The sequence below is a fragment of the Mustela putorius genome, unplaced genomic scaffold, assembly GCF_011764305.1.
Source record: "Mustela putorius furo isolate JIRA1106 unplaced genomic scaffold, ASM1176430v1.1 tig00000785_pilon_pilon_pilon, whole genome shotgun sequence".
Taxonomy (NCBI): domain Eukaryota; kingdom Metazoa; phylum Chordata; class Mammalia; order Carnivora; family Mustelidae; genus Mustela; species Mustela putorius.
In genome coordinates, this window is record NW_025421480.1 from 6607325 (window position 1) to 6626412 (window position 19088).

At 40.0% G+C, this 19088-nt stretch overlaps 1 protein-coding gene across 9 annotated transcripts in view; it reads left to right on the plus strand.

The window, feature by feature from the left end:
- Positions 1 to 19088, plus strand: part of SDCCAG8 (SHH signaling and ciliogenesis regulator SDCCAG8) — a 229621-nt gene that overhangs the window by 31556 nt on the left and 178977 nt on the right. For all 9 annotated transcript variants that reach the window (XM_013058426.2, XM_004756777.3, XM_004756779.3 and 6 more), the window contains 4 exons: positions 755 to 880; positions 6267 to 6407; positions 9873 to 9937; positions 13259 to 13447. In XM_013058426.2, coding sequence (XP_012913880.1) covers positions 755 to 880; positions 6267 to 6407; positions 9873 to 9937; positions 13259 to 13447 — 521 coding nt within the window. The remainder of the gene's footprint in view (positions 1 to 754; positions 881 to 6266; positions 6408 to 9872; positions 9938 to 13258; positions 13448 to 19088) is intronic.

Consider the following 19088-nt stretch of genomic DNA (forward strand, 5'->3'; position numbering starts at 1 on the left):
ATTGTTATGTATTATAATCCCTTATCTGATGCTTGCAAAGCCAGGAAAGCACTCTTTTAGAACTCTCCAGCAAACTGTCTCAGTCATAATTTCCTTCCATCTGGCTACCAGTTGTGGATAAATACTCTGTTTCCATGCCTGTCTCAGAGTCCTCTGTTGTTCCTTTAAACCTCTGTTAGGTTCATCAAGTTGTTGGCATTTGAGCAGGAGTAATAATATATCTCACTTTATTGTTTAAAAGACTATGTTATTCGGGCTGCCTGGGTGCCTCAGTGGGTTGGGCTTCTGCCTTCGACCCTGGTCATGATCTCAGGGTTCTGGGATCGAGCCCCGAGTAAGGCTTGCTGTCTGCTTCCCCTCTCTCTCTATCTGCTTCTCTGCCTACTTGTGCTCTCACTCTCTGTCAAATAAATAAATAAAAATCTTAAAAAAAAGAAAAGTCTACCTTATTCTTAAAAGTCTTTTAGATAACCCCTTTAAGTCTTTTCAGTAGCCTACCAAAAAAACTGTCATAACCACACATTTCTGTGATATGGCCATTAGCAGACTTTTTACTATATTCCCCAGGTCTCTTTTAGTTTGTTAGCTCGTGTTTGAGTTGCTTTATTTGTCTAACTGTAATTACAATATTTCAGAAAGTGGATGGAGAGCGTGTTTCCCGTGCTTTGTATCATGTTGGATCACCTAGTAATCAGCGATTAACACTGCTTCAAAATGCTTAATGTAGTTGGTATTTTTGTTTCTGCTTTTATAGGAGGAACTCTCTGGAATGAAAAATAGGGTTCAAGTAGTTGTGCTTGAAAATGAAAGACTCCAACAAGAGCTGAAATCTCAGAGACAAGAGGAAGCAATGAGGGAACAAACACTTCTGGATGCATCTGTGAGCACTTTTTTTCATACCAAAAATTATATTTTAGTTTGAATGTTCTGTCCTACCCTCTCCCCCACCCTTCTGAACTGCTGAAATTCTTGACTTGACATTTGGCAAATGTGCTATGCTGTGACTCACTTGGGGCCTCAGAAATTAAATTCACCGTGGTGGAATGACCCCTCAGACGCAGTGACGCAGTGCCGAGTATCTGTGCTGATTTCCCCTCGGAGCGTACCTGCTGTGCGTGTTTTGCCCATAGAGAAAGAGCAAGTCCAAAGCAGGAAGCAGATCGTGTAAGGAAGGACTTGGTTAAATCCAGAAACTTTGTAACTCTAGCTTAGATTTCTGTTGTAGGTCTCTAAATTTTCCTTGCCCTCTGCGTCCTAATAAGTCTAGTTGGTAGCATGGGGTAGCAAAGGGAGTGTGGGCCCGGGGTTCCGGGATCAGCATGTTGGTTTCCGGCGTCCCTGACAAGCTGGGTGTGTCATGAGTAATGTTATGCAGCTTTCAGATGTGGCTTTACCTCTTGTGTCCTCTGTTTATTGGTAGTTTGAGAAGATTCACCTATATTAGCTGTTCTTAATCTTTATTTTTTTAAAAGATTTTATTTATTTACTTGATAGAGAGAGATCCCAAGTAGGCAGAGAGGCAGGCAGAGAGGGAGGGGGAAGCAGCTCCCCACTGAGCAGAGAGCCCGATGCGGGGCTCAATCCCAGGACCCTGGGGATCATGACCTGATCCCAAGGCAGAGGCTTAACCCACTGAGCCACCCAGGCACCCCAGCTGTTCTTAATCTTGAATATGAGTAACAGTCAGTTGGGCTACTTGCTGGCCATACAATTCCTAAGCTCTCCTCCCCTGAGAGTCTGATTCATTGAGTTTGGGTTCAGTTCTTGAGTTAAAAATATGAATTTTTAACAAGTTGCCTAAAAAATTCTAGTATGACAGCACCACATTTTTTTTTTAATCCGTGCACCACATTTTGAAGAACAGTGGAGTCAGTGATGTCCATAACTGTACGACACAAAATTCTTGTGATGACATTTAAGTAGTGTTTAAACTTAGTATCTCCTTGTGACCGGTCAGAGATACTGTTGCCTTAAAAATGTTATTTACTCTTTTGCTACAGAACACTGTTAATCATAGCTTGTTTTGCCTTTTGAAACAAACTCAGTGTTCCATGAGGAAGTGTTAATACTTGTCTGCTGTGGCTTTACTTTATAATGGGTTTGATGACTTTGACCTGGTTGTCATTGGTAAATCAGTTGTCTCCATGTTTTACCTAGGTGTTCTCTGATTTTTTATTTTGAAGAGTTTTTTCGTTGACCTGACCTATGTCTCATTTGTAATCTTTGAGTTCTCTGTTAGAATTTCCTATTTAGAAGTAGCTGATTGTGTTAAATCTGAATGGCAAATGGGGCTTCCCGTTGATTTTTCTGCAGTATATTTCAGTTTGCGTCCAGCTTTTCTCCCTTCACCAGAAGAGTGTTTTCTGAATATTTATATTATTCTTTATTATCAATGTTAGTACTTAAAAATTCCATCTTAGTTGCTTATTATTTTAATGTCAGTTTGAAGACGATAGAGCCATATAAAAAGTACTTGGAAGTAGCTCGTTTTAAAAATATATTCTTTTGCTTTTTTTCCAAATATGCAGTCACTTAGCAAACAGTGACTCGATTATTCATAGACGTTGGTATTTGTACAATGACAAAGAAGTGGAAGAAGGGGAAGTGAAGTGAGAAAGGAAATTAGGCAGACAAGTGAACCAGAGGGCAAGAGAAGTGAGTAACACAGAAGGGGAAGGAAGCAACGTACAAGCACACATGCTTTGCCTTAGGAACAAAGGAAACTTGCTGAAGAAATTTACAGCCATAGTTATGGAAAAAACAAAGTTCTAGAGTGTTTCTTTTCTTTCTTTTTTTTTTTTTTTAAATTCACATACACTAACCCATAATGCAAACAAACTGATTGTTGCACATGGGTTCGGAGACCTCCATATCTATTTTAATGTTGGTCTAATGTATTATTTTGTTGTTATGGAATTACTGCTGTTGCTTTTTGCTTGTGTAGGTGAATTGAGGCATTTCAGCAACGTATGCTTGGTACACCATGTTCAGAATTTTAATGTAAATGAAACTTTTTAGAATATCTTAAATATAAACACATCAAGAGGCATTATCTTTTTTTTTTTTCCCCTCAACTCTTTTTACTGAGCCTATTATCATGCTGATGGTAGATCTTGCCAAAGCTGTTGGTGGATTTGGGTATAGCTTTTCAGTATTTCTTAATGCCTTCTTTTGAAAAATAATTAAAATAGTTAGATAGTCATGATTAATACTTACGGATGACTACATGTTATAATGTGGCAGCCACTCTATCAATCACTTTATTTATATGCAATTATTTCCGGTTGATAGTAGCAAAGGAAGGCAGGTGTTATTCTCTTTTCAGGTGAGTAAATTAAGGTACAGTGTGGTTAAGTAAACAGAGCAAGTCTGCTAATGTCACAGAGCTAGAAAATGGCAAAGCTAGGATTCAAACATGGGGCTGTTTTGACCCCCACGTCCATCTGGCTAGCCTTGAGTCCATCTGGCTATTCCCAGTTAGGAATAGCTTGTCACTATTGAACCAAACTACCTTTGTTTGCCATGGGGTAGAAGATTATCCTCAGAAGAGGGGAATGTCCTCTTTATTGTTCCTGAATTTTAGCCTTGGACTTGGATGGTAGCCTACATGATGTTTAACACTTAGCCTACTTTATGACCCAGTGGTTGAAGAAACAAACAGGTTATTTTTTTAAAAACTACCACCATTTCCATCTTCATTTTTTATCATTCCATGAAATTTCTCTTCATGGAGAGCTTTTCTCCTGAGTTTGAGCAATTATAATAATATTAAATATGCTATTAGAAATTTGGAAGGTACCTGGTGGCATAGTCTGTTGAATGTCCAGCTCTTGGATTCAGCTCAGATCATGACGTCTGGGTAGTGAGATCGAGCCCCAAGTTGGGCTCTGTGCTCTCTATGGAGTCTGCTTGTGACTCACTTTGTCCCCTCCCTGCCTGCAGATAAATTAATCTTAAAAAAAGGAAGAAAGAAAGAAAGACAGAAAGAAAGAGAAAGAAAGAAATTTTGGCATGTGTGCTCATTCAAAGATCTAGGAGGTTTATTTATTTATTTATTCATTTATTATAAAACTTTATCTATTTATTTGACAGATGGAGATCACAAGTAGGCAGAGAGGCAGGCAGAGAGAGAGGAGGAAGCAGGCTCCTTGCTGAGCAGAGAGCCCGACGTGGGGCTCAATCCCAGGACCTTGGGATCATGACCCGAGCCTAAGGCAGAGGCTTTAACCCACAGAGCCACCTAGGCGCCCCTCTAGGAGATTTTTTTTAAAAGCAGGACATTTCTAGGTCATTTCTTTCCCTGTCTGCTTTCATCCACTCGCTACCTTCACTCCCCTCAATTAAGAAATCAGGTTTTCAGTGATCTCCAGGGATGTAAATGTAATTAGATTTTTTAAAATTTTGGTCAAATACCATTCACATTCTTAAATGTTATCTGTGGAAGGACAAAGTGTCCATTAGACTATCGGTTCTTTTCAAAGAATGACATTATTTTATATCGTAAGTCAGCGATCTGTGGTGTACGTACTTTTTCCAGTTTCATTACAGGAAATTAGTGCTGCTGTTCTTCATGATGCTCTAAGGCAACTTCGAATGCCCTCAGATCTTGAGCAGTTTGTCCTCACCCACAAAGTCAAGTTCAAGCTTGTTGTACCACGTTTTCTAGACCCTTATTTGACTCTCTAGCTTGACATTTTGATATCTGTTTTGTGCTTCAATATTTAGTAATTCTGAGTTGCTTCAGGCACCAGACTTTTTCACACCTCTGTGACTTTCCCTGTCATGTTTTCTTTCTGGCATGCTCTTCTCATCTAGCTCACTCTTTCCCATCCAAGATCCCATACCAGTGTCAGCACGTCCCCAGAAAACCTTCCTTGAATCTCTGGTTCTTCTTAGTGCCCCTCCTTTCTTTTTGCACAGTTCCCCGTGCGCATCTCTGGCCTAGCACTTAACCTTATTAAATTGAAATTATCTGCTTAGGGGTTTGTCTTGAGGATAAGACTGGTCTTGCTCATTTTGACCCTCCAAGCTCTTAGCACAGTGCCTAAACATAGGAAGCATCATACACAAATATTTGCATTAAACTGAACTTCCAGAAGAACATGGAATAGGCCATCAGAATACTACTTGGGATGAGTGAGTGTAGCTCATTCTGGCATGATAGGACACTGCAGTGTAGTTCTGTCTTTGGGACCTGTCCTCTCTTGTGAGTACTACCATATCCTTGGGTCCTTAGCAAGAGTTCAGTAATTGTTTGTTGAATGGTATTATTAATATTTCAGTCCTTGTACACACAAATTACCCAGATCTTTGGGCTGCATAGTTCACTGACTGTTGAGAGGGTCCCTCCTGGAGGTACAGACACAAGGGGTACACATCAGATGTGGTCTGTAGGCATGTTTGGTTTGTTTGACAAACTATGAACCAGTATTTAACAGTGTTTCAAATGAAAAACCAGATATCTGGCTTATCTTTTTTAAAAATCAGAAGATTTTTTTTTTATAATATGAGTTTGCATTCACTCATGGCAAAAATTGCCTGGAACTGTCGTGGCTGCAAGTTCTGGATCATTTGTCATGTCCCTCCCCTTCCTTTGTGAGTCCCTGACATGCAGGCTAGGTGTCAGTGCTGTTTATCTCCATGCACTATTTTTCTTATTGAAGATAATACTTTTCTGAAACGGCAGGAGAGCATAGTGGTTTGGGGCATGGACTGGGGGCCTAGATTGCCAAGGTTCGCATCCTGGCTCTGCTGCTTATTAGCTACTTCCTACCTCTGTGACTCTTACAAGTTACTCAGTGTGACTCAGTTTCCTCTTTTAAAAGATTATTTTAGAGAGCGAGAAGAATGCATGAAAGAGTAATGTGGGGGGTGGGTCGCAGGAGAGGGAGGGGAATCTCAAACAGACTCCCCACTGAGCCTGGAGCCCAGTAGGGAAAGATGGAAAATGAAACCAAGAGAGGGCTGTGTGCTTTAAGAATGTATGTCTCCAGAGAAGTAAGAGGGGAGTTCATTTGCTGAAACACAGGCAGGCAGCCCTCTTTGCTCATCTACGTTACTGCCTGTGCCCGTAGGAATCGGACTTTGTAACACTTGTGGAATATGACCCTGATAGCCTGAAAATGTAAAGTCATTTTGACATGTAGCTTGGAGGCATCCGCTCTTGAATTTGTTCCATCACAGATGAGAATCCGTTCCATTTGTAAATCATGCGTGTTGACTTAAAGCTAAATGCCGGTTGTAATTATTCCTACATTTTACTTTAGGGAAACCTGCAGAATTCTTGGATTACAACAGGCGATGGCTCTGGGATGAATGAAGGTGCCAAGAGGCGATTCTCCCAGGGCAATGCAGATGCAGTCAAAGGTCCATCGGCTGGTGAGGCTGAGAAATGGAAGCTAGAGCTGGTGAGAATTTGGCTGCTTTTCTCTTAAGCATTTACTTTTTTGTACTTTTTCTATCGTGGTAAATACATATGCCATTGAATTTAGCATTTTTGCCCTTTTAAAATTTATGGTATGTGTATTTTTTTGTGTCTGGCTTATTTTGTTCAACCTTCCATTTGTTAGATTTTTACCCATTGTTGCATATGGCAGAACTTTGTTCGTTTTCACTGGTGGGTCTGCTGTATATGTACACTACAATTCATTTATCCTTTCTACCATTGGTGGATTTTTGTGTCGTGTCCTTTTTGGGGCTATTGTGAATATTGCTGCTATGGCCATCCTTTCGGATGTCTGTTGATGTGCATGACACACATTTATGGTCGGTGTGTACCTCAGAATGGAATAGTCAGTCTTGGGATATGTGTACGTTCAGACTGAGTGGTTAGGGTGAGCTTTTCGGGTGGTTTTTATATTTTACACTTGTACAGCAGCACATGAGTGATACCATTGGTCCATATTCCTGCTGACATATTTTATTGTCTGTTTTTCTGGTGGGCTGGTAGTGCTGTCTCATTGTGATTGTCATTACTCCTGATATTGAATCTCTTTTCATGTATTTATCAGTGTCCTCCTATGTGTTCAAACATCCTATCCATTATTTTGAGTTGACTTTTTTTTGAACTTCTTTTTGTATTCTGGATATAAGCCCTTTGTTGACTGTATCTTTAATAAATATATTTTCTTTACTCTGTGGCTTGCCTTATAATTGTCCTGATAGTTTTCTTTCTTTCTCTCTTTTTTCATTCATCATGACTAAAATTTCTTAATTTTTTTTTTTAAGATTTTATTTATTTGACAGAGAGAGACACAGCAAGAGAGGGAACACAGGCGGGGGAGTGGGAGAGGGAGAAGCAGGCTTCTCACTGAGCATGGAGCCCAACATGGGTCTTGATCCCAGACCCTGGGATCACGACCCAAGTGGAAGGCAGACACTCAATGACTGAGCCACCCAGGCGCCCCTAAAATTTCTTAATTTTAATGTAATCTACAGTTTTTCTTTATTGTTTAGTACTTTCTGTATCCTATATCAAAAGTGTTTCCCTGCCCAGGTCTTAAAGCTATTCTCTTATATTCTTGCTTTTAACATTTAAATCTACAATCTACCAGTCTTTATTTTGTGTATGACATGTTACATAGGGGATCATATTTTGTTTTTTTCCCACATGTTTCTATATGTATATCCCAGTAGCATTTGCTAAAAAAACAGCCCTTTGTCTGGTATCTTTGTCATAAATCAGGTGTACATATATGTCTGGGCTCTGTGTTTTATTTCTTTGGTCTTTGTGCTACTACCATCCTGTCTTGATTGTTACAGGTTTATACCTGGTGGTCCACATATCACATCTTCCAACATTGTACTTTGTCTTCAAGAGTGTCTCATTCCTGAAGGCACCTGGGTGGGGGGTGCAGTCGGTTGAATGTCTGACTCTTGGATTGGGCTCTGGTTCTGTTCTCAGGGCTGTGAGATGGAGCCCCATGTCAGGCTCTGCACTCAGCCTGCAGTCTCCTTGAGATTCTCCCTCCCTCTCCTGCCTCTCCCACTCCTGCTGGCTTACCTCACCGCTCTAAAATAAGTCTTTTTAAAATGTTTTTTCATTTTTCATTTTTTAGTTTACTGGACAGACAGAGATCATAAAGAAGGCAGCAAGGTAGGCAGAGAAAGAGAGGGAGAGGCAGGCTCCCCGCTGAGCAGAGAGCCCAATGTGGGGCTCGATCCCAGGACCCTGGGATCATGACCTGAGCAGAAGACAGAGGCTTTAATCCACTGAGCCACCCAGGCACCCCTAAAATAAATAAATCTTTAAAAAAAAAAAAGTGTCTTATGCCTGACCTTTTGTATTTCCAAATACATTTTAGAATTAATTTGTCAAGTTCCAGAAAGCCATTATGAAGCTTTGATTGAGATTGTCCTTAAACTATGTCACTAGGGGAAAAAGAGATCTTTATTTATTTATTTTTAAAGATTTTATTTATTTATTTGTCAGAAAGAGAAAGGAAAAGAGAGAGCCCAAACAAGGGTAGTAGCAGGCAGAGAGAAGAGCCTGATGGCAGGACTCGATCCCAGGACCATGGCCTGACCTGAAGACAGACACTTAAAGGATGAGCCACCCAGGTGTCCTGAAGATAGCTTGATGATATTATATCATCTTGTCCTTTATTTTATTTTTTTGAAGATTCTGTTTATTTATTTGAGAGAGAGAGCAGAAGCAGGGGTGGGTAGGGGCATATCTCTTCCCTATGTAGATGCAGTGCACCTCTGGTCTTCTCTGTTCTATACTTCAGAGTGACTTAAGATTCAAATCCGGTAAAGTTTTCAATGTCCATCCAATGCCTCTGCTACATGGAGATTACATGCGTTGTCAGGGTAAAGGTCTTGTATGTTTTTTCTCCTCATGGCCCATTCTCACCTATTCACCCGTTTCTATCCATTTTTCTATCTAGCACTGGATCCGTGAGTGGATACTGATCCACTCCCCGGCCAAACATGCAGCTTGTTTTCTCCAGCCTCTGTGCCTTGTGCTCTGTTGGAAGTTATTCCTTTAAGTATTAACGCTTCTTCCAGGAAGCCTTCTTCACTTCTCGGAAGCTGAATTATAAGTTCCTGCATCTCTGATTTCAGTTTACCTTCTATATACCTCCCTGGAGTGAATTATATGTAATTAAAATTGTCCCGTGTTTTTCTATTCCTTCCAAGAGTATAAGCTCCTGGATGAAAGACATCTTCATTTCAGATACCCTATAAATATTTGTTGAAGGAAAGAACAGTGGGATGCCAGCAGCCCCTCGTAGCTAGGACATCCATTTGGTCTGTCATTTATTGTGATTTATAACTTTTCTTTAATCACTGATCCAGCCCTCATTTACTGTATGTCAGTACACAGCAGTCCCAGTGGGGGCTCCAGTAAGGTTTGATCCTGGCCCTCATGGGCCTTATAGGTTAAAATTGGTTTTTCCTGGGATGCCAGGGTGGCTCAGTTGGTTAAGCCCCTGCCTTTGGCTCAGGTCATGATTCCAGGGTCCTGGGATCGAGTCCCACATCAGGTTCCTTGCTTCTCTCGCTGCCTCTGCCTGCCTCTCTGCCTGCTTGTGTATTCTCTCTCTCTCTCTGGAAAATAAACAAAATCTTTAAAATAAAATAAAATAGTTTTTTTCTCAGAATCATACTTGTAGAAGTAAGATCTAATATATGCATTTTTGAAAAAAATTGACGGGGAGGGCAGTAATAACCATTTTATGACTCAGTCCACAAAGAGTGGGTACTCAGTAAAAGTACAAAAGTTTGGGTAAAACTAGGGAAAGTGTTTCTTGAGAGGACACATTATTTTCTTCTTGGGTAAAAGGACAAAAATTGAAGATAATAATAATTAAAACTTGCTGGTAAAGCACAGAGCATGGAGAAAATGTACACTTATTTCTTTTCTAAAGGAGAAGCTAAAACTTACTTATGAAGAAAAGGGTGAGATCCTGGAATCGCAATTGAAAATCTTGAGGTAAAGTATCATTAAAAATTATAGCAAAAGCATAATGATCTTAAAATATATTTGAATGTTTGCTGACTTGCCAGTTCTACTCAACTTAGGAATTACTTGATGACATTTTATGTTCAAGATAAGAAATATCCTCAAGTTATTAAAAGAACAGGGGCATAAAATTGTGAAGTCCCATTTCAAAGAACTGTGAGCTAAATTAAAAATTTTATCCCTTCATCAATTATGAAATATTTATGTTTTTTCATAGAAATAAGAATCACTAGCTGCTCTGATAGAAATTATGCTTTTAAAATAAAATACTGAAAATAAACTTCCTAGTTTTCAAATTACAAACAGGTATTTTTTTCCTCTATAAACATTTTTATTTAACTTTTAAAGTTGTAACAATAATAGTTTGAGTATTTTTCTATATGTGAAGAATATGTGTATACTAGTCTTCCTTTCTCTGTGGGGGATATGTTCCAGGACCCTCAGTGGATGCCTGAAATTGTAGATAGTACTGAACCTTATATGTATTGTTTTTTCATATATATATATATTTTTTCATATATGAAATATATATATTTCATATATATATGTTTTTTCATATATATATATGTATCTTAAGGTAAAGTTTAATTTAGTAAGAGATTAGGCATGGTAAGAGATTAACAGCAATAACTAATAATAAAATAGAATAGTTATAACAATATACTGTAATAAGGGTTATGGGAATGTGGTGTCTCAAAATATTATATTGTCTTGTACTGATCCTCCTCGAGATGATGTGATGAAATGAAGCGGGGAGAATGATGTTTGCATTGTGACGTATCGTTAGGCTGCCACTGACCTTCCTGTGGTCCGTCAGAAGGAGAATCATCTCCTTTTGGACCTCGGTTGACCTTGTATAACTCAAATCATGGAATGGGAAACTGTGGTTTGGGGAGGACTTCTGTATACACTTTAAGGTTTCATGTACTTTCTGACACTTTTTTAGAAGTCTCAATAAGGACTATATATTACAGATTAACGATTAGTGATTTATTATGTACTGTAGGCAGGAAATGATACCAGGAATTGATTTTGGGGGGGTGTTAAAGCTTATTTTAAATAATGGCTGTGAAATGTATTTCAATCAAATAAACTTTAAAGTTCTTTTTATAGTTTTAGTAAGTTCTAATTTGCACTAAAATATAAAATCTTTAGGCCACATATTGTTTGGAGACATAAGCAGAGTCATACCTAGAACCAGAACTCATGGCTTTCATGTACATTATCATTCATTTTTTAATACACTCTTATGTACTTTATACCTTAGCCTGATTAGTTTTAGGATTTCTATAGAGACTTTTATTTTTTAATGAAGAAACCTAACGTATAAAGTGACCTAATATTTACTTTCTTGGTTTTTAATCTCTCTTTATTATATTTTTATTTCTGTGTGTTTCAATTCTTCAGTTTTTGTGTTTTGTTTCTTAGAGATGGAGAGCTCGAGGGAGCTCAAGCAGGGGGAGGGGCAGAGGGAGAGAGAGGATCTGAAGCAGATTCCATGCTGAACGTGGAGCTGGACACAGGGCTCAGTCCCACAGCCCTGGGATCGTGACCTGAGCCAGAGTCAAGAGTCAGTTGCTTAACCGACTGAGCCACCCAAATGCCCTGGTTCTTCATTTTTTAAAGTAATGGCAGTGTGACTTATTTTCTCTCGTTCATAAGTCAAATGTGCCATCTTTAATTACATTAAAATACTGCTTTGCAGTGAAGTAGACTTTGTTCCCTGAACCTTCTACTTCTCCCTTTTCCTTTTAGTATACCTTAAGATTATTTAGAGTCATTTTCTTTAAGAAAGAGAGAAAAACCATCATTCTTAGAAACTCTGGCTTTCTCATATCTATTTCTTTCTTTCTTTCTTTCTTTTTTTTTTTTTTTTTACCATTTCAGGTAATCAAATCTACCTAAGGGTTTTGAATTTGAAACTGACAGAAATAATAATGGAGACCCTTTGATCTTGGAATGTGCTTCCAAAGTTCTTTTTACAAAGTCTTTGAAAGTCAGACTTTTTCTATATGGTATTTAAAAAGAAAACTTACTACATTGAAGATATTATCGGGCATAGGGCAAAACGGCTTCCCCCCACCCCACTTCAGACAGTGGTTAGATTAGCTTTTTTAACCCCTAGATTGCTTGCAGATCTCTCCTCCCCCCTCAAGGCTGCCTGAGAGCCCCCGAATCCCAGAGTGGAGGTCGTGTGTCCAGGAGTCTAGATTATTGGCCTCTCTTCTGTGATAGCAAGTTAAGATAGCTACAGCCCCCTGAGTGTGATAGGAACTGACAACAGAGTTGATTGAGCTGGAGACAAAGTCTCTGCTTTCCAAGCACTTAAGGGCTGTCTTCTCCTTTGTAAGCTAGGAAGTTTTTAAAAATATATATAATATACAGTAGGAAAGGAATGTCTGTGCAGGGAAGCTCAGTTGTCCCAGCTGACTTTACCAAAGCTTTACCTAGGGCGGTGTGTGTGGGGGGGGGGGGTGTGCGTGTGTGTTTGCAGGAATACAACCCATACACTGGTTGTTTTATTTTTAAAAAGTCAGCAGGGAGAACCTCATCGACTATCTCATACAGTAAAACAAGGTAAATACACACACACACACTTCCTCAGCAACCCCCCCCCTTTTTTTTTTTTTTAGCAAACTGCATATTTCCAGCTAATAGCTGCTACTTATAAATCTTTATGACTGCTAAATTTTCTATAACTTCTTTCTAGAAGAAGAGAGTAGCCCACTTGCTTTTGAAATAGCTCTTTATAGAACTTTGTGATTAGATAATCTTAGGAGTTTTTTTTCCTCCTAAAGAAGAATAGGCAACAATAAATGACTCGTGAATGAAATCCATGAACTTCTAAGGCACTCTGCACATTTAAGGGTTAACACTCGGACTAGGATATTTCCCTCAACTGAAAGATGTTGTGTTACATTACCTGGCCTTTTTATTAAGAGAAATGACTTAGGATTTGTACTTGGAGTTTTATTTTCGAACAGTGAATAATATAACATAATGGAGATGGATCCTTTGAAAAGAGCTGGTATCAAGAGGCAGACTAATCTGTGTTAAAATCTTACAAGAACTTGGGCTAATTATTTCATATATTCAAGTCTCATTTTACTCAGAGTGTCAATTAGGATAATCACACATTTCAGGGTTGTGGTAAGAATTAATTAGATTTTGTATACAGAGCATCTCATAAAGTAAGCAACCAGAAGTGATAGTAGCAGTTACATGTAGGGTGATACAGGTGACAGTAGTGTACCTGGTCATTTGCTAGAATTTTCTTTCCCTTCTTTTCAGGAAAGACCTAGCTGAATATCAGAAAACCTGTGAAGATCTTAAAGAGCGACTAAAGCATAAAGAGTCTCTTCTCGCTGCTAATATGTCTAACCGTGTGGGTGGCCTTTGTTTGAAATGTGCTCAGCACGAAGCTGTTCTCTCCCAAACCCATAGTAACGTTCACGTGCAGACTATTGAGAGACTGACCAAGTAAGTACGCCTCTCCACACGGAGGCTTTGCAACCTGGAAACTGTGTCTTTAAAGGATCATTGTGTTCTTTTATCCCTGTGCTGCCTCACGTGGGATTGATGCACAGCTTCAAATAAAATAGATTTTATTTCGCTGGAGCTTTCTTGAAGACAGGTGGGTGCTACCAGCTGTGTGTGACCAGGTCACTGGGGCAAGTCATTTTACTTCTCTTGGACTCGGTCTCATCTCGAATTGAGAGAATTGAGGTAGCTAATCTCTACGGTTCTGTTCATGTCTACGAGTCTGGAATTGCAAATCCAGCACTATTTGTAACAAAACTGAATCTGAGAGGAATTCTTCTTTTCAATATTTTTTATTTAGGTATTTGAGAGAGAGAACAAGGAGCATGAGCAGGGGTGGGGGCAGAGGGAGAGGGAGAAGCGGTCTCTCCGCTGAGCCGGGAGCCCGATGTGGGACTCGGTCCCAGGACCCTGAGATCATGACCTGAGCCAAAGTCACTTTGGCTGAAGTGACTGACTTCACTTGTCCTGACTGACTGAGTGACCAGTGACTGACTGAGCCACCCAGGTGCCCCTGAGAGGAGTTATTTTGATTTTTTCAAATCTTGGATTTCCCAGCAGAAGGCTAGGTAGGGTGAGTTTTTATCACGTCTTCATCACATGCCTGCCATGGGGAGTGCATTGGAGGAAGCACCCTTAGATCCACTGTCAGTATTTGAAGATGACTAAGGACAAGTTCCAGATGAGCTTTTGTACAGTTCACGTTTTCATCTAGGCTGAAATACTGCGGTTCTCTGTCTGCCTCTTTTTTGTTCTATCTTCACTGCTCCCTGGACGCCTTTTCCTGAGAGATTATCCTGGGGAATTGGAGAATTGTTATTTAAGACGCCATCCAGTGGTGGTTCATAGTGTGTGTTCTCCCGCCCCTGCCCCTTCTCTGTGCTAAAGGTCTCCCCTCTCTGCATTAAACAGCCCAGACGTCACCGCCTCCAAAAGTCTTCTCTCGCCAGCCTCACCCCATCCTGTGCTCAACCGACTTAGGCTCCTTCCTTCTATGACTTTATAATACATTGCGTGTACTTGGAGGTGGCATCTGTGGTGCATTTATTTCTGTGTCCCTGGCTTCTGGCCGAGGACCTGGCCTGGGGCACACACTCAGGTGAGGGTTTGCTGATCATAGACAAGGCATTTTGGCAGTCAGAGTTCCTCCGGTTCGAACTGGCATGGAGAATGGAAAGACTTGGTCGTTAAAGTCAGACCCAATGTTTTGACCTTTGGACAAGTTACTTTACCTCTCTGAGTCTGGATGTCTCTTTTTTGGGGGAATAATACCCAGGTGTTGGGATTTTACCGGGGCACTTAGCCTTGTGCTAGAGCAAAAACCGCCTCGACTCATATTCTAGTTCTACTGCTAGCTGCCTCTGCAACCTCATGAAAGTCACTTAACCTCTCCGCCTCAATTTCTGCATTTTTTAAATGGAGATAAAAGTACCTTCATAGGGGCGCCTGGGTGGCTCAGTTGGTTAGGCAACTGCCTTCGGCTCAGGTCATGATCCCAGGGTCCTGGGATCAGACCCCATGTCGGGCTCCTTGCTTGGCAAGGTGCCTGCTTCTCCCTCTCCCTCTGCCTGCTGCTCTGCCTGCTTGTGTTCTCTCTCACTCTCTGTCAAATAAATAAATAAAATTAAAAAAAAAAAAGTACCTTCATAGCATTATTTTGAGGGTTCTTTGAAAGAATACCTACACGGTGCTTAAAATAGTTCCTGCAAAATAATAAATGCTTTATAAATATTAAAACTCCTCTGTACCTCTCCTAGTTAGAAAGCAATCAAGATGTCAGGTAGCTGTTGTTTCCATATATGACTAAACTGTTGGTTGTTACATAAAAACCATACATTTCTCCTGTATGGACTGACAATTTTTTATGATCAGAGCTGATGGTCCTGCTTTTTGTTAAATATTACATTAATTAAATATATTATTAAATCATTCTTACATTTTTTTTTAAGATTTTATTTATTTATTTGACAGAGAGAGATCCCAAGTAGGCAGAGAGGCAGACAGAGAGAGGAGGAAGCAGGCTCCCTGCTGAGCAGAGAGCCCGATGCGGGGCTCGATTCCAGGACCCTGGGATCATGACCTGAGCTGAAGGCAGAGGCTTTAACCCACTGAGCCACCTAGGTTCCCCATTCTTACGTATTTTGTATAACTGTAAAATTTATTAAGTACATATTAAATATATTTTCAGATCCAACTACCATGTGGCAAACATTTATTTTATACCAAAGGACTCTGCCAGGCACTTTAAAAACATAATCTTTTTTAACCTTAGTAAAGCATGTGTGAGGTAAATATTACACCTGTTTTGTGGCTAAGGAAACTGAGGCTCAGAGGAGTTAAAAATTTGCCTGTTTACATTTGAAAAAAAAGACCCATATTTCACAAAAACAAATTCAAGATGGTAAAAGACCCAAATATAACTCAGTCTATAAAAACATTAAAAGGAAATATAGAAAATTATCTTTATGGCTTTTGGCTAGGTCAAGTCCTGAACATGGAATGGAAAATGAATGCCATAAAGGAAATAATATATATACATTTAACTTCATTAAAAAGAAACTTCTTATGATACAATGATGCAAACTGAAATGAAGAGACTGGGGAAAATATTTGCATGTTACCTAACAGAAAGTTGGTATACTTCCTAAGGAACGTCCTTTGAAACAAACACAGGACCAACTGCCTAGTTGCAGTGTGGATAAGGAATAAGGATTGGGGAGCAATCAGGGAGGAAGACATCAATTTACGAGAGGGTGTTTACTCTGTTATTATTCAGGGAAATACGGATTTCCAAAAAATTGAGCCCTCATGTTGGCGAAAATTGAAGAGACTGATAGTGACAAGGGTTGGGGAGGCCATGAGTGAGCATTTTCACACACTGCTGGTGGGAACTGTAAGTTGATAGTACTTTGTAGGGTAATTTAGCATTATCCATTAGTAGTTGAATTGTGTGTTACATGTTTCAAAATCTATCCCAAAGAACCTATGTCTGTGCATAATGGGGCGGTTCTAGGGAATGCTTTCACAGCATTATTTGTAATTGGTGTTGTGATATTGTGATATGATAAGAAATACATATTTTGGTCTTCATCTCTAGTTCCTGGTGTAGAGCTCCTGAAACCCCTGTAATGTCCTAAAGGATAAGAATGATAGGAACATCCTTTGTGACACTTGGTTTCTGTCCCCTGCTCCTGAAATAGCTCTGGCACGTCAAGGTGGAAGGAACATCTTTTGTTATTCTTACAAGATCAGCCAAAGCTGAGTTTATGTTAATGAGATGACTTTTGGAAACTCACTAAGGATGGGGGGGGGGTTGCTGGTCGCCAGGGGAACCATCCATGTGATTAGAGGATTGGCACTTTCAGCCCCTACTCCCCAGTCTCTGGGGAGTTGGCAGGGACTGGAGATTGAGTTCAATCACCAGTGGCTAATGATTTTATCAATCATGCCTGTAGAACCTCCCTAAAAACCCTAAACAATGGAATTTGGAGGGCTTTTGGTTTGGTGAACAGATCAAGGGGCTGGGAGGGTGCACGCCCAGAGAAGGCACCAAAACCCCACACCTCATCCCCCGCCGCGTCCCACGCACTGCCCTGTGCCTCTCTCTTCCTTATCCCTCAGTGTCTCCTTGATAGTTAATGGAAAATAGAAGTAAAGCACTTCCCTGAGTTCTGTGAGCTGTTGTAACAAATGATCAAGGCTGAGGAAGAGGTCAGGAGAACCCCTGACTTAGGGCCAGTTGTCCAGAAGTATAGGTGACCATCTGGGACTTGCAGTTGGTGCCTGAAGTGGGGGACAGTCTTATGGGACTGAGCCCTAACCTTGGGGTCTGTGCTGACTCCAGGAAATTAATGTCCCAACTGAGTTAGTATCAACTGAGAATTAGAAAATGGCTTGGTGTGGAAAATGCACACGTAAGGTGTCAGAAGTGTTGCGAGTACAGAAATCGTGGAGGAAAGCAAGAAGTGTTTCTTTTAGATGTGAACAACCTAAATATACTTCAGAGGTTTAGATAAATTATGTTATGCATAGTAGAAGAGAAAAAGAGGTAGATCTGTAGGTACTAATGTGGGACTATGTCCCACAATATATTGTTGAAGGAAAAAAATAAAGATGAAAAAGACATGTCTGCAATGAAACCTGTTTGTATTTTTATTTTTTTAAAAAAGTCCCTACACAACCATACCATGTATTTTCTCCAGGCTCATATACAGGCATAAAAAGAGGTTTGAAAGGATAAGCACCCAATATTTAACAGGGATTACCTCTGGAGAGGGGGAAGACAGCATCAAAATCGAAAGTAGGTGTCAGATGGGTCTTTAACCATGTTGGTAATCACATTTACAAGGAAAATGTAATGAAAAATTCATTTTAAAAGGGCAAAAAGCATGTTCAAAGTCACACAGATGAAGAGAAACAAGAGTTTAACTAAGTGATCTATCATAATCAAGCCAAGAAAGGGAAGAAGGGTTTTTTCCCCCCCTGCTGCCTTCAGATTATTCTTGTAGGTCTTTAGAAACATAATTTAAGAGGAAGCTACAATGTTTACATTGACTTGAAGGCTGGCAGTCTTAGAAATTAGATTCTTCCTTGGTTATGTATTCCTTTGTCTCTATCCTGCATTTTAGCTCAGCCTTTTAAAATAAATGTCAGCCTTCTCTGTTCAATTTTCTGCTTTGTCAGCATATCATGAGCTCATGTTCTGCTTTCCTAACAGTGCAGTGGAAGGCTCCTGCTTTTATTGTCAATGAAACCTTTGTCTATAGGATTCCTTTGGCCTCAGCTGGTGGTCAGCTTCTTTCAACTTATTAATGCAGGAGGCTGAATATTGAGTGTTATGCTGCCTTTGAAGAGTTATGCTGCCAGCACTTTTTAGGTCTGGATTTTTAGTTTTCTGCATAATTAGAAGCCCGGACCCTGCAATGAGCTATATCATGGAATTTCCTGAAGGACTCTAAGTGGGAATTTTAAAAAGTGAATCAAATGAGTCTCCTGGCCTCTCCTTGAAATGTGGCATTATGACATGAGCTGTAAGTTCCTTTGTTGAACTTTTAGCATAGAATGTATCGCATATAGGACAAGAGTGCCTGGAACGCTTGAAAGGGACAGGATCAGGCATGACCTGGAGGTCAGACCACCAGTATGCTCGTGGAGTTGTGTTAGGGCCGTAAGGACTTTCTGGAGAGTACACTTGACAACTGTTGATGACGCTGGATACATTTTAGAGGTCGCTTTGAAGTCCTCACAGTGTTTCCGAACTTCTTTATCCTCTTTATGCCTTGAGATGAGTCAGAGCGACAAGAACAACTCTTTCTTGCCCAATGATAAAACACCTTCGCATGATCCTCAGGATGGAACTGCTTTGTAATTAGGTCCTTTTCCATAGTGCCTCGTGCCTTGGAGAAGTTTCAGGGCAGGGTTCAGAGAGGAGAAGTGATTCCTACTGTGTTCTCCTGGGCCTTTAGACCAGCTCGTGAATTTTTTTTTTTAATTTTTTAAATGATTTTATTTATTTATTTGAGAGAGAGAGAGAGAGAGAGCGAGCATGAGAGGAGAGAGATCAGCGGGAGAAGCAGACTCC